At 35.2% G+C, this 15,519-nt stretch overlaps 1 protein-coding gene across 3 annotated transcripts in view; it reads right to left on the bottom strand.

The window, feature by feature from the left end:
- Positions 1–15,519, bottom strand: part of LOC108722566 (ras-related and estrogen-regulated growth inhibitor) — a 40,170-nt gene that overhangs the window by 5,029 nt on the left and 19,622 nt on the right. For all 3 annotated transcript variants that reach the window (XM_018447747.1, XM_018447748.1, XM_018447746.1), the window contains one exon: positions 3,661–3,842. In XM_018447747.1, coding sequence (XP_018303249.1) covers positions 3,661–3,842 — 182 coding nt within the window. The remainder of the gene's footprint in view (positions 1–3,660; positions 3,843–15,519) is intronic.

The following is a 15,519-nucleotide window of genomic DNA, read 5'->3' on the forward strand; positions in this document are numbered from 1 at the left end:
CCTGTGTTTCTTCCGCAGCTACAACGATCAAGGCGCAATCTTCGGAATGTGAGCGACGTAACAAGTGATAATGAAGACAATTCGTTAGCGAAAAAAAGCCAAAATAAAAGATTATCTCTGGCTATTAACCGCGTGTAAAAGAAAATGTAAGTCTCCTCTCAAAAAAGTTTTACTAATTTTAATCTTAAATAAAATTTTATATTGACAATACTTAAACAATTTTATAAAATTCTATATTAATATAATTAAAGACAATCGTAAATATTGCTTTTATTCATATATTTTATTATTAAAAGAAATTTTATTCCTCGAGAAGAAAAATTTAATTTCATTTACAATCAACTAAACTAATTATAAGAGAACTCGAACTTAAGAGAAAATGCTTTGTTTTTTGCTTCGTGCGTTTGAAAGAAAATCATCGATCTGTGAAATCTACGACATGGTAAGTTCACGAAGTGAAAAATTCGAATATTTATTCGCACGCTCATCACTGTCATGTTAATTAATCTGCAGCGGACACATGAGAAACCGATTCAGCAAGGCTAATGAGCCACCACTCTTTATTATACAAGTTACAAGCAAAAACGGCGTATATTTGTATTTCTTAGCTTTCTCTCGCCCGAATCATGCAATGTCGGTGATGCACTTTGAAGCCATTGGTTGCATAAAATGCGACAAAATATGTACTAGCGACCAAGAAACCGCATAGAAGCCATACTTGTTTGTATCGCGTATCTTTTACTGAACAAGCTACATTTTTTCACAGTTCTTCGTTCGAATATAAAAACTCATATATCGAAGAAATTACATCGTTTTATAGAAGCCGATCACGTTGACAATTATCACTAATTGCAGGATTAGTTTGCTAAATTAGATTATCGTTAAAAGATTGATATTTCTTTTATAAATTAAAAAAAAATTAATTTCATAAACTTTAAAATAAAAATTTTTTAATTTTTAAGGTCTTAAATATTTCCGGAGATCTAAATTGCTAATTCTTAATTTTAAGACCTTACATAAATTTCTCTAAGAACATGACATAAAATCAAGGAAATTTGTGTAATTTAATTATCTTTACGTTTGCTCGACCAAACTATGATCGGCAAGCTACTTGATATGACATTCATTTATTAGCATACTTGTCGAACCGCTGAATTCTCGACGGCAATGCGTGAAACGTGACACGTGGCATCTAAGCGTAGACCGCAGTGTCAGTATCGGATGCCATCGATTCGAGAGGTACCCGGTAGTGATTGTGTCGTTCGTCGCGCGTCTAGAAAACCGTTCACGCGATATTTCGCCACGCCAGATCTGTTTACCCTGTCCAAGTCGCTTGACCGACTTGGATGAATCGCTCGCCGGAGTTGACGTGCCAGCCGGCCGATTAACTTACTCCGTCATCGTGTGGCCGATCGAACGTTCGGTTCGTTGAACTGGTTTTTGCGAAAACGCGCACTGTACCGGTAAAAAAAAGAAACTCACGCACGCGCGGCGAAAACTTCTTAAACAGGAACGTCGTATAAAAAGTTTCCAGTAATTCCGGTAGTTCGTGAATAGACGTGAAATATACGTATATGCGAGAGAGAAGTCATAAGAATTAATACTATCGAACCATACAGCGCTTAGAAGATTTAGACATTCTCGGACGTTCAAAGATTTTGTATAATTTAACTACATATGTAAGTCTCTTCTATGTACACTTAATCCTTTGAAACATGGTGGTAACCTACGTACCACCTAAACTTCTTCAGTTTTTGATCGTTTATTTTCTAATTGATGCATTTAAATTTGGTTTTTTGTGTTTTCCTGGAGTCATAGAAGTAGAAGACTATTAAAAAAATAGTTTAGTAATCCTTATTATTTATTGTAACAGTTTTATAAATAAACAAAGATTAAAAAAAACCCATTTTTCGGAAAAATTCATTTTTGACCAGGTTTTTTAACGTTTTAGCTTGAAACTTCGTGTAGAGGGTTTTTGTGGTCGCTAATTACTAATCCGATGCTAGATTTCCAAAATTATTGATTCAAAATGGCGGAAGGGAAATGCATAAATTCAGTTTTATTTAATCCACCAGTTTTTTTTAATCCGCCTTGAATCTTGGATGCAATATTTTTATATTTTGACTTTGGATTCGTAATCAGCGACCTGAAAAATCCTCGTGTACCGAATTTCACAGAAAAAGGTTAAAAAGAAAAATGTATGCTTCAAAGGGTTAAGGGAACTTTGGGACATGAAGGACCAAAATGCGTCATTTTCTTCTTGATGAGACAACAGAAGCAATTCGTAGTAAGCAACGTGAGCATGGTGAACCGAGTGTAAAAGAAACAACAAAATCTGCTGGAAGAACCTGATAAAGAGTTGCCTGCGGAAAAATACGAATCGCGTGGCACACGCGAAATCTCATCCCATCTAGGAAGCAGCCGTCGAGGATCCTGTTACTCGCAAGTGGAAAGTGAACTACAGGATTAATAGAGGCCGGGCACACGTACTTACACGCGCACGTGTGCGATCAGCTGAGATAAAATGCGATGTTAAAAGAAAAAGAGGAACGATCGAATAATCGACGATCCGCCGAAGGCGATACATGAAGCCGTGTCGCACGATCTCCCGATCGCGCGACACGAAATGATATTGTAATTCTTGCGTCGAGCGAGCCACTTAAGCGGCCCTCATACGATTCGTATCGAGCAATCGAATGAGCTCCCCAATAAATCTCAATTCTGCACGAAAAGAACGGTTTTGCTAAAATGTCTAAAAATTTAGCAAGATACAGATCTGAAAATAATTTTTAATTCTGTGTCATCAAAGTAATTATGTAAGGTGCTCAAGATTGTTGCTCAAAATTTTTTATAGTATTGCTCTCATCAGGCTTAAGTTTCCTATAATTATTTTAATGGTCCAATAAAATTAATCTGTCAAATCTGTATCTAACTAAATTTTTAGATTCAGCAAAATCGTTTTTTTTTCCGCACAAGAATGGGATTCAGTATCGTATACTGAAGAAAAGTCCTCTGTTCGACGTCTCTTTCATTGAATCTGATGTTAAAATTTTAAAAGTTATGTACTTTCAATCTATTTAATTAAAAAAAAATCATTATCAGAAATATTGACCGTGTGAGAACCCCTTAAGAGACGACAATCGATAAAGTGTGTCAGACTTGCGAAGCCGTAAATAAAAATGGGCCATGTGTAAGCATAACAATACTTACGAACACTCAAGCATCGTTTTTCTTTTACTTTTATTTAATGCGGGAAATATATTCAGCAGCATTCAAGTATCATGCAGACTATTAACAATTATTCAACAGCAGATTGAAATGTAACTACGGTAATATAATATCGAATTCTGCAAGTCCAGGAGATACTAATAAATTATACCTCAGAAAGAACGACGATTATTAATTATAATTATATATAATACACGCGATAAACGAGCTCCGAGACACACCGGAAGGGCTTCTCTCACGCCGATGAAGTGGCGAAAAATTACGCCCCGCTACCGATTTATTAATAAATACCGTTTTTATGATGCGTACGTGTGCGGTTTATTTGGTCGTATATCAGTTAAGAGATCGTCATCAGATGTTACCGGAGATACACGCCCGCCCGTTACGCGGAACCGTTAATCATATTTCTAACAATGTGTGATTTACGCTTACCGTGCATGATCCAAATCTCTCTTGTTGCCGAGCAGGAGGGCGGTGAAATAGGATGGCAGGCGTAGATCTGCGAGTTGTTTGAGAAGTCCACGGGCTTCCTGAAAGCTCCGTTTACATGTCACGCTGTAGACCACGACGAAGGCCTCGCCCCACCGTATATGCGAGTACAGACAGCCATTCTCCTGAAACAATCGATGGAAAACGACTGATTGCTGTGACATTCAAGAACCGAGAATCGAATTTAATTTGACGTATCTCTACTCGTATCTATCGATATCCCAGCGCGTTTAAATGTGAGACACTATTTCTTTAGATGCTCGGCAAATAGAAATCAATCTTCTAAATCCTTTCGTGCTCTAAAGAAAAAGTCGCGCGTTTGTGGGATATGGTTGAAAGACCAGAAATTTAAATAAATTCTTGGGATTTTGCTCGGAACTTTTACATCTCGGAATATACGCACGACTAACTAGCCTTTTTGGAATACTTTTGTATCTATATTTGCGCACGTGCATAAAATTTAATGATTGTAAAAAAATATGTGCCGGACGAACGCGTTCAAAATTTGCTGCGCGTTGATTCCACAACCTGCGTTCATAAATTTCAGCCATCACCTAAACTGCGGTACATCCGGCGGGAATGAATTTTATAGAGTGAGATAAATATATACCTGGTCCGTGTGGGTATACACGGACGTTATTTATGATCAAATCTGTCGAATTAACATTGCGTGTAACGTGCTCGTAAATAAGCGCAAGAACTCCGGTAACGGCAAGTATCCCTTCTATACAATATAACGTCTTAAGAGAATCGTTAATATTAAAAAAAGAGCTTTAAAGCTGATGGTACCGTGAAAAAAATTATGCTTATTATTATGCAAACAAAAATTCGGCTCGAATTTCGTCATAAATATGAGTCATAATCTAGAGATCTTTGGAACGTTACAAGTGTTAAAATTACGAAATTTTTATATCTTAAGATTATAGAATCTCAAAATTATAGAGAATTTTTAATTTTTAAAAATCTCTGTAAATTTTGAAAATTATAGAGATATGGTAAATTTTGAAAATTATAGAGATATGGTTCAGATAAGTGTACATTATTAAATCTCACGGAAATTTGGATAAGAAAGCTACGCATATAACAAAGATATTTTACTTAAGTCTTTTCTTGTTATTTCGGCATTTCGTACTTTAAGAGATTAAAAAAACTGTATCTTTTACTATGTCGAACATATCATCCCGTCTGCAGTCTCTAACAGACGTCATCGACGTAAAACATCGGCAGGCGTGCATCTGTCGCGTCGCGAGACATGCTCGAGTCGCTCATAAATATTTATTGATCGATTGTATTCGAGGCAATTGAACGCGATGCCGGAATTGCGTTCGCGCGTGTCGCGTGAAATGCATCGGCGTGGCGCGGCGGTGAGTTGTGCAACTCGCCGCCAACGTGATTCGTCCAGTTATGAAATAATGCAGAACGCCTCTTGATTAAGCAACTCTTTAATGCACTTTGCATCGCGTCGCGTAATTTCGTGAAAATGAGCCGCAATTATTCACTGACTTCCAATCTGCATTTATAATTTTACCTATAAATACATCTTTATATTTAATTCAATTTTAGCTGACAAATTTAGAGAAATCAGTTTTGAAATAAAATTAAGTTAAAGCATTTAAGCAAGATATTCAGTATATAAATTAAATTAAGATAAATTGTATATAAATTGTGAATTAAAGATACATGTCAGGGTTGTCACAGAAAATGAATTTTAATATTCCCTGACTTCCAGGTTTTCCAGATGAAAATGAAAAATTTTCCAATATAAAATATGTAAATTTTAACACATTTAGAATCAAGGATTGTACACTCAGAAAAAAATATAGTCAATTTTAATAAATATTTAGTTCAATATTGCCAATTAAACTTAATTAAAATATTGCCAGTAAATAATTGTTCAGTAAAAAGAAGATTATTAAATCAAATTAATGTTTCCTGTATCAAATAAATATATCTTTATATTTAATAAATATTTAGTTGGCAGTATTGAACTAAATACTTATTAAAATTGAATATATTTTTTTTCAGTGTAGGAAAAAGCTAGCCTATATTATTAAAAATAATGCAAAAAAGGCTTAGTAGCATAATAAAATTTTGGGTGCAAATTCAAGCCAACAAAAAATTAATTATTGGAAGAAAAATGCAGTTACCAAAAAGGGCGATCAAATAAAAATACTGAATAAAATATAAATTTTAATTATTTTATTAAAATCGTTTAAAGTGCATGAGTTTTGAACGTATTTGACTATAAACGTCAGATATAATATTTAAAAAATTGTAACAATTATTTGGAATAGGAGCAGTTTAAGGAAATGTGGTGAGTAAATTTCAAAATTCCAAACTTTTTTACATTTTCCCCTGACTTTTCCCAGTTTTTCATGACCAATTTCAATTTCCCTGATTTTTCCCGGTTTTCCAGGTGTGTGGCAACCCTGCATGTAATTCTCATTTAAAATTTATACATACATATATATAAATATAATATATATCATATATGTTATTATATTAATTAATTTAAAAAATATATATATGAATAGAATATTTTTCTTAACATTAATAAAACAAACTCAATAACCTAGACATATTTATAAGTACATCTTTTTGCGAACTTTTTAAGGTTTTGAAGAAGACACAATTTTAATAAATTAAGTGAGTATAATTAATAGTCTTAAATAATAATCTCGCAAAACTGAAAATTTCATAAGATTCTATCAGCATTTTATCTATCGTTTTTAAATTTTTTGAGCACTGTAGGAAATGCCGATAGAAAAATGTACAGGTAGACTGTAATTTTCGACGGGCGGTCTCCTTAACGACGCGACAGTTAACAGAACGATAAGACGAAACGATCGTGCTGTCCATTCGGAATCGATTCAAGTGGGCGAGAACCGCGCGCTTTAACACCTACGCGATCTCGCCGGATAAGCAACGATCCCGACGACGAAGTTATGTTTCTTCGTGTTTGTGGCGCAGATAACGATCCCCCGGCTATTCGCCTTTTGTGTACAGAGCAGGTATTGTCGACTAATAATGCTTCCCGATTAGAAGACCGCGAATTCCGCATAAACGGCTTTCCGTGAGATCAATGAATACGCGGGTATCCGAAACCTTAAATTCCAGCATTTTAATTATAACTCACGCATATAGTAGATTGAAAAAATATTACCTACAACATGTGAAATATTGGATTCTTATCAATACTCTCACATATAAAAATGTTAACAGAAATCAGTCAGCTAAGCGTAGTGATGTAACTGCGATGTCAAACGTTTGCGTTTTTTTTTTATATTATTTTATTTTTTAAATAAACCAAACTTCACATTGACATCCTGTGTTGGCTCTAATCAGCATTGTTTGAGTGTATTGATTTGTCTCAATAATTGAGCCTTAATACTTAGTTTATTAATTATATGTGAAATATTGTTGTGTTTGACATATATGCAATACGGAATCGCAAAAGCGATATTTCTAACATTTTCGAAAAAGAGTTAAGTACTGAAATCAGTTATATACAGTTTTTTATTATTATAATACATATTTTATATATTGTTGTGCATTCTTGTAATATTTTTGTACAAATTGATGCAATACATCAACAATGTATTTGGGTCTTATTTAATCGAGTTCTTACTTCAAAGTATATTTATTTATATTGTTTGCAAAAGAGATTTTTTAATCTCTCCACTTTTCTATAATAAACACCAGTCTGGGAAGCGGAACTACGAACGTAGACCAGCGTATATCCCAGGACGTATGTTTCCTTCGTGCGACAACGCACGTTTTCACGAAAGCGACATCAACCAACCCGACGCAGCGGGACGCCACATTATTGCCTTACCACTGACAATGAGTTACAATGTTATTACTCGTAGTTTTACAATGCTAGAGTTCCTACCGGGTTCACCCTTAGATAAGAAGAAAAAAAGAGAAAGAGAGAGAAAGATACTACTACCAGTAATTTATAGTTGATATAACGAGTGACAGTCGTCTCGAATAGAGAAGAGTAAAGTCAAGGCAATAAACTGAAATATCGTTGTAACACTTAGATTCGCACGTTACGATCAGTGTACATGGGAAAGATCCACGAATGTATCGCCTGCAAACAAACGAGTTAAAAACGAAAAATCGTTATTATTTATTAATCGCGGCGCTACTACGGTCTGCTGGTTATGCGCATGTACAGTTAATAATATTATTAATCTTGTCGTTTAACATAGATTCATCTCGCGAACGTGTAGCACATTCTTCGTAAAAACAGTCATAAAAAACACTCTGTGAAGTGACCCGCATTTCATCTCCTTTTTTTTCTCCACATTAACCGTTAACCGTTATTCTTGGAAAAATAAGAAAAGTTACTCGACCTTCCAACGTCAATCCTAACCGTTCTGAGACATTCGAGCGCGTATTGACGTCCACGCTGCTTGTTTGCGCACATGTGTCGAAAAATTAAGATAAGCCTGCTAAAATGGAATTTCAATGTCGATTTGAATTTTGGTTATTGAGACGGAGACCGATTGCGGTGCGTCTGCATACCGCGGGTGTAATGACTTGTAGAAACAAGTTTTTTAGAAATTTCCAATGACGCGAATTGATGTAACACGGAGAATGAAAATACGTATTAAATTGAGACGTATAATACATTTCAGAAAAGAATTCGATTCGTAACTCGCTATAATCAAGATTAATATTCCATTAATTAAAAATATCATACGGTCCACTTAAGTAAACCTTTCCTTTGTTTACTTTTAAAGATGCGTCATCTAAACTAGATCAAATTTAATGAACAGTGAAACAAATATACACATTCAAGTTTCTCTGATACAATTTGATATATAAATAATTAAATTGCAGTGGATAAAGAATCAGAATATAACGTACGGTAATGAGAAAGCAAGGATGCCAGTCAATCGCATCCGGTCTCAAATGGCATCGTTACATTTGGTCTTTCGTTCCCTCTGCCGCCCTCTTCCCTCTCATCGTTCCCGAACTCTCAGCTTCTTTGCCGGGGGCAAGGAGGGCGCGCGCTTAATTATCAATTATCTACCGGCCCTCCCACGAAAAGCAATTGCAATTACGAGCCGGTCACGAGGCCAGGGGAACCAGTCAGCCCCCTTTTCTTCCTCCCTCGCTCATTCCTGCCCTCCCCGTCGCATGAAGATTTATTTCGTACGTGCACGCGGATGAAGAACAATGCGAGAATTGGGGAAGTGTGTCACCAGGCTGCTGGCACTCTTCATATTCGCGAGGCGGAACACACTTGGGCGCCACGCGGTGCGCAGCATCCCGGAGCGGAGCGGGTTGGTCGGCCGGCCACGCCGGTCCAAGAGATGAGGCGGTATGATTGATACTTTATTGCGGTATGCACGCGCGCGCAACATTGACCCGCAAAACCATATGTAGATTATAAGAAATGAGACGCGCGAAAATGACAACAAAACAAAACGAGATAAGTGAGAGAGGGCGGAAGAGAAAGAGGCGAGAGAAAGAAAGAGAGAGGGGGAGGAACGGTGGGAGGAAAAAATTAATCTACCAAAAGTAGAACGTCCGCGCGATTGGGACGAGATGAAGTACGATTGATACTTTATTGCGGTCCGAGACATTGACCTATATATCGAAATTATAGACTGAATAATCATATGTAGATTATAAAAATACAACATACGACCGGTTGCACAGTCCGACTAACGTCAGTTGGCAGATACAGTCGTTGTTAATCAACTTTCCCTTCTCTATCGACAAATCGAAATGGAATTAATCGGTCAGAAAGACGAAATGAGAAGAAAAGTGTAGGGTATACTTCAGTACTTCTTCAGAAATGGTACTTCAAGCCTTCTCAAATTTCTTAGCTGAGAAAGATAAAGCAGAACGCGTTCTGTTTTTTTTTTTTCGTCTATTCTCAATGTTTTATAAAAAGCAAAGAATAATAAGCTGCGTGATTGTTAATGTAATTGCTATCAAGAGTTTATATAAGTGTATAGAGCGATCAATGGTTCGGAATTCATTATCGCGTAATGATATATATTTACTCTGACACCGTAAATCTTAACAAACAACTGAATCGCAGAGACAGCTCTAATCATTCCTATCGTTTCGGTCGGTGGCTAGCTGTACTATTATCCAGGCAGTTATGAGAAGAGGAAACGGTAAGACGATCAGCTGACGCGAGAATATTTGCAGAGCAACTGCGAAGCCGTTGGTAATGATATAAATCGGTTTTATAAATGGTTTCCGTGGTGGCTTATCTCGGATGGCCGAAGATTTACGTGACGAGGAACAATGCACGATAGAAGTATTAATCGTGGCGGTCGACGAGGTCGAGAGCCAGTCAGCAGCCACCTACCCATTTGTTGCTCGACTTCCTACCTACGTGGCCGATTCCGCTGGAGAGCGCCTACCTGAACTCCCGTGCCCTTGTTAAGCCGGGTTATTATTATACCCGCGTTGTGGAACACCTACCGCGATCCTTGTGATCGATATTGCAACGCAAGGGTCTCTCTCACTTTCTCTCTCTTCCTCTCTCGGAAGCCAAGTGGAAATTCTATGAAACCCGAGACGAGCTGAGCCGAGAGCAATCGGCTCGTTCGTCGGTTATGCAGAAAAGTGCAATTATTACCTGCAAGTCAGTTGCTTTAGATCCTAAAGATCCCTGGATATCCCTGAGATATCATTCAACAGCCTGAATTTTTCGAATTCCATGTATTCACAATCTAGGGGGAACTTAAGTTTCGAGTTCACCAAATGTTGATGTAACCATCGGATTTTTAGAGCTTAGTACATAATTTAAGGAGATTCTCGTGTTTGATGAAAAATAAGACAAGTCTATAATATACACGTAATGCAAAAGTTAATAATATCAATAATATCTAGAAAAAATTTCACTGATTTTTACCGTACCATTTTGAAGATATTTAATTCTAAATTTATAGAATTTTACATTACAAGTTGAAGGTATAACCTTATTCTGTAGTTATTCTCTTTTAAATTGAGACACTTGCATATAAGACAGCAATTTAAAAATCATCGTTCATCAGAAGTTATCATCGTAATCATAAAGTAAACACTTAAGTTTGTTTTCGTAAAGTTTCATTTAAACTGACCGTACAGTTTACAAAAAATTTATATTCTTTAATGAAAAAAGCTAGTCAAATGGACGATGCATATCAAATGAGCATCTTACAACTTTTATTTTGTCATTTTGAAAATATTTAGTAACATATAAAATTAATTATGTATAATCGCATAAGATTGTTAGTAACCTTTTTATTCCATTATTTTAATTATTTTACATATTATTGTGAATAAATTGTCTATTGACTAGGAAATAGCGCGAGAACCTCCTTAACAGTTAGAATTTTGTTCTCTTCGGAGACAATGTCTTGAAACAATTGAAAGTTACGTCTTTTTTAATCGCGATTCTTAGATTCAAGGTTATGTGCATTTTTCAAATTATGCACATATTCACGCGAAGAGATCCCACGCGTTGGATCGAGATTTAATTCGAGTAGATTAAAGTCAAGATAAATCATTTCGTCGTGTGTCAGAAATTGTCCTTCTCAGATGTAAATAGAATCTAAGAGTGCATTCACGTCATTTATCTTGGCGACCGTGCCAATAAAGGTCTACCAGATACCGTAGATGGTAATAAGAATTCAGTAAATAAATTTATCACCTTACGTGCTGGCGGCACGTATAGTTTATCAAGCAGATTTACGTGATAAATATGATAACCATGGTTACGATACCAAAACATTAATACTTATCGATAGAAATTGAAATAGGATCGCTATTAGTTTATTGAATGGTTTTGCTGAAGTATCTAAAAATTTAGATAGAAATCTGAAAATAATTTTGTTGGATTATCATAATAATTACAGAGAACACTCAAGCATAATGCTTCAAAAAGTTTTGACATTTTTGTAACCAGCTTGAGCATTTTACGTATATTATATTTAATTGTTCTGATGATCTCCAAATAACAAAATTATTTTCAGCTCTATATATCTAGTTAAATTTTTAAATACGAGTACATCAGCCGTTCTTTCCGTATAAAAATTTTTTTAAAGTGAAATATTCTCAGTGTTTATCTAGTGAAACATATTTTAACCTGAAGTAAATCGAAATTTGAAGATTTGTTCGTCTGAGATTTTGAAACTTCGAATTCTTTAAACTTTGAATCTTTAAGGGTGCATTCCGTTTCACGCATGATGTGCATGATGCATCATTTTAACATTCGGTGAATAACAAGGATAAATGATGCATCATGCGCATCATGCGTGAAACGGAACGCAACCTAAATCTTCTTTGGAAACTTCAAAATTTCTGATCATGCTACTATGTTCTTAAACATTTAATACAACATGCAAATAGAACGGATTCCTTTAGACTCATGTTAATGAAGACAATTCATTATCAGTTGATGCAAACACAGTAGCGTTCTGAGATTAATTAAGTCCAGATTCATAGAGACGCTAGCGGGCATTAGCGGGCAACATCAGCAAGAAACGTTCCAGGCATCCGGAGGAGGATTTATAGCCGCTTCTCGCAGTCTTGTGAACGCGACTTAAGACGCGTGCCGCTGTCACTGCGGCTGGTGCTGCCTGTGACAGTCAGTCCTGCCGACTGTCTTCGTTAGTAATTGACATCACGATCCGCATGTCCGTGCGTCAGACGAACGCACACCGGGACAGAGACCAGCTGCAAAAAGGGCCTTCTCTCTCATCAGTTTCCTCTCAACCTGTCGCTTGACGCGTGCCTAAGGCGCCACATTGCACATCGCTAATTGCTATCGACGATACCACACATCGCGCGCTTTTCAAGAAAATTCGCATGCATAAAAAACGTAACGAGACCAGGAGCGTCACTGAATTCTTTTAGCATTATACGATCCTAATAAACCGAATGCTTTACAAATTCTGTCGGTAGATTCTAAAGAAAAAATACTTTTAAATATTTTAATAAGTGCAGGAAGAAGGTATAATCCATTAAATTGATCACACATTTGAAATAACTAGGATTATAGATCGAAAAAGAAAAACACGGATTAAAAAGAATGCGAAACGTAACTTATCAAGCAAACGATCAAAGAAATCTGAGAGTTGTCAAATCTAATAGCATTTTTCACTGACAGAGCTGATGCGCACTCAGTGCACTTTAAAGCCGTTGTACACAAATCGATGTAAAGATGTACGTTTCATAAAAATATAGAAACGAATTAAATCTCGAAATCCTCAATGCATTTTATTGTGCTATTTGATAAAATATACATTGGGTATTTTATTAGATGAGATATCTCACTTTTACATTCAGATTAGGTTAATGTACTACAGCTTTAATGTGCACTGAGTGTGCACTAGCTCTGCCAGTGAAAAACACTATAAGATGCGACGGCAGAATCTCCAAGATTCTATGCTATAGAACTTTTCTATTATATCCCTTCACAGGGAGAGAATTTTTTTTTAATTTACCCTGAAAATATGATACAATACAATATTTTAAAGATTTTTATGCACTTCAATAAAATTAATCAAACTTATTTTATATTTTATTATAGTTTTATTAATGAATGAAAGAAATTTACATAAAATTCTTTGAAATACAAATGTTATTCCAGGACTATCATATTTTCAAGGTAAATTCTAAGAAAAAATTCTCTCCGTGTTGAAGTACATTTATAAATTTTAGAACATAACTTTTTTATTTTAGCGTTCCTTAGCTTCATCAAGATCTGATTTCCTCCCAATACATTTTCGCTACAATTCTTATTTCTCTTACTTTTCCTATTGCACGGTTAATGAGGTAGCTCGAGACTGCCCATCGCATTAGAACGGTATTCATCATTAACATGACGCGTAAGACGGTCAAAGGTAGGTACGTTGAACTGGCACGAGCGATTGCAAACATGTAAACGCTCGCGTGAACATAAACGTTTATGACGTCAGCATTGAGGGACTATATAGTGTTTTCAATGTCTCGATTAATTAAAGTAAAAATAATATTCAGCTACGATGTGTTATTTTTTACATAATATTACGAAAAAATTTTTTAAATAATTAATCTTAAAAAAACATTAATTGTTTTTTTAAGATATAATATTATACTTTGTGAATTTTACTCATAATTCAGTAGCTATCGACATGAATAACAGGATATCAATTGGATTACATCTATGATTTTTCAGATTTCATTTAAGATGCGTCATTTAGCATGCAATAGATAAAGACAGCTGGTTATAATTTATTTCCACTATATTCATATTTCATTTAAGATGCGTCAAGTGCATTCACGGTAAACATAAACGAGAGCATTTATATCAATGTCATATTTATAGAGATATAAATACGCAGAATTGTACATGTAACTCGTATTAAAAATTTGCGCAATGATTTATTAAAATACATTAGGTAAAAATTTTTAATTACGAAAAATTGTTTGTCACGTATCTTTCGATGGACTACTTATAACGAGGAAATAATGAATTAATTATCCCCAAAAAGATGTAATAGGTTTTTTTTTTTAAAGAAGCAATATTAAGTAGCAGAGATTAAATAACGTAACAAATGATATCTGTCAAAAGCACAGAACCGGACACTTCCTTATTGGCGAATGCAGATTGCGGTCAGCCTTGCGTGGCGCTTATCTGCAAGGACATTTGTACGGTGAATCGTCCTGGTCGATTTACAGGCGTATCTTAACGGCGATTGGGGGATCGGTATCCGCTACTCGAGCGTTCTAGCCGAAAAAATGCGAGCACAACGCGGACATTGACCACGTGCGCTCAATGGGTTCGTGCACTTTAAGTGCCGGTAGATCGCACCCGCGGTATCGTCGGGCCGCACGTATCGGGATATCAGGGATGCACGTTACTTAGGAATGTCGGAAACAGATAATTCCGTAGATTAGAGCGCGTTTAGGTGCAAGGCTTATGTGCCCTTTAAGCCGCGGCATCCTCGTAACGTCTGGCGCAACGTGATTAGCTATCATCGAGGTAAGAAATTTTTTCGTAGAAAAAGATACGCGGTTCACGCTAAATTATAACTCATAAAGCTACTATGAAAAGTGAATCGCGTTTATTTATATGCAGTTATATCGAAGTAATATATGTCGTAAAATAATATTTCAGAAACTTGTATATACCTATTCTTTTTACACAAGTATTATAATGCGATAAATAAGTATGTTTGTAAAAAATAAAAATGTTAAATGAATTATAGTAAGTTATACTTATCAACATATCAGAAAAGGATAGAGAGAATAATTATTTATTACAGGATTGCTACAGAAAATGAATTTTAAAATTCCCTGACTTTTCCAGGTTTTCTAGATAAAAATGGAAAAGTTCCATGATCAATATAAAATATGTAAAAATTTTAACATAATAAAATATGTAAAAAATTTTAACATTTAGAATCAAGGATTATAAGAAAGCTAGCTTATATTATAAAAAACGCAAAAGAAACTTAGTAGCATAATAAAATTTTGAGGATAAATTCAAGCCAACAAAAAATAAATTAGTATTAGAAAAAAGAATGCAGTTATGAGAAAAAAGAGAGATCAAATAAAAATTATTAAATAAAACATAAATTTTAATTATTTTTTTTAAATCGTTTAAAGTGCACGAATTTTGAACGTATTTGACTATAAACGTCAGATATAATATTTAAAAAATTATGAAAATTATTTGAAATAGGAGTAGTCTAAGAGAATTTTGTTAGTAAAAGTCCAAAATTCCAGTCTCTTTTATATTTTCCCCTGACTTTTCCCGGTTTTCCATGACCAATTTCAATTTCTCTGACTTTTCCCAGTTTT

The sequence above is a fragment of the Mycetomoellerius zeteki genome, unplaced genomic scaffold (genome assembly GCF_001594055.1).
Source record: "Mycetomoellerius zeteki isolate Tzet28-1 unplaced genomic scaffold, Tzet1.0 scaffold210, whole genome shotgun sequence".
Lineage (NCBI taxonomy): Eukaryota > Metazoa > Arthropoda > Insecta > Hymenoptera > Formicidae > Mycetomoellerius > Mycetomoellerius zeteki.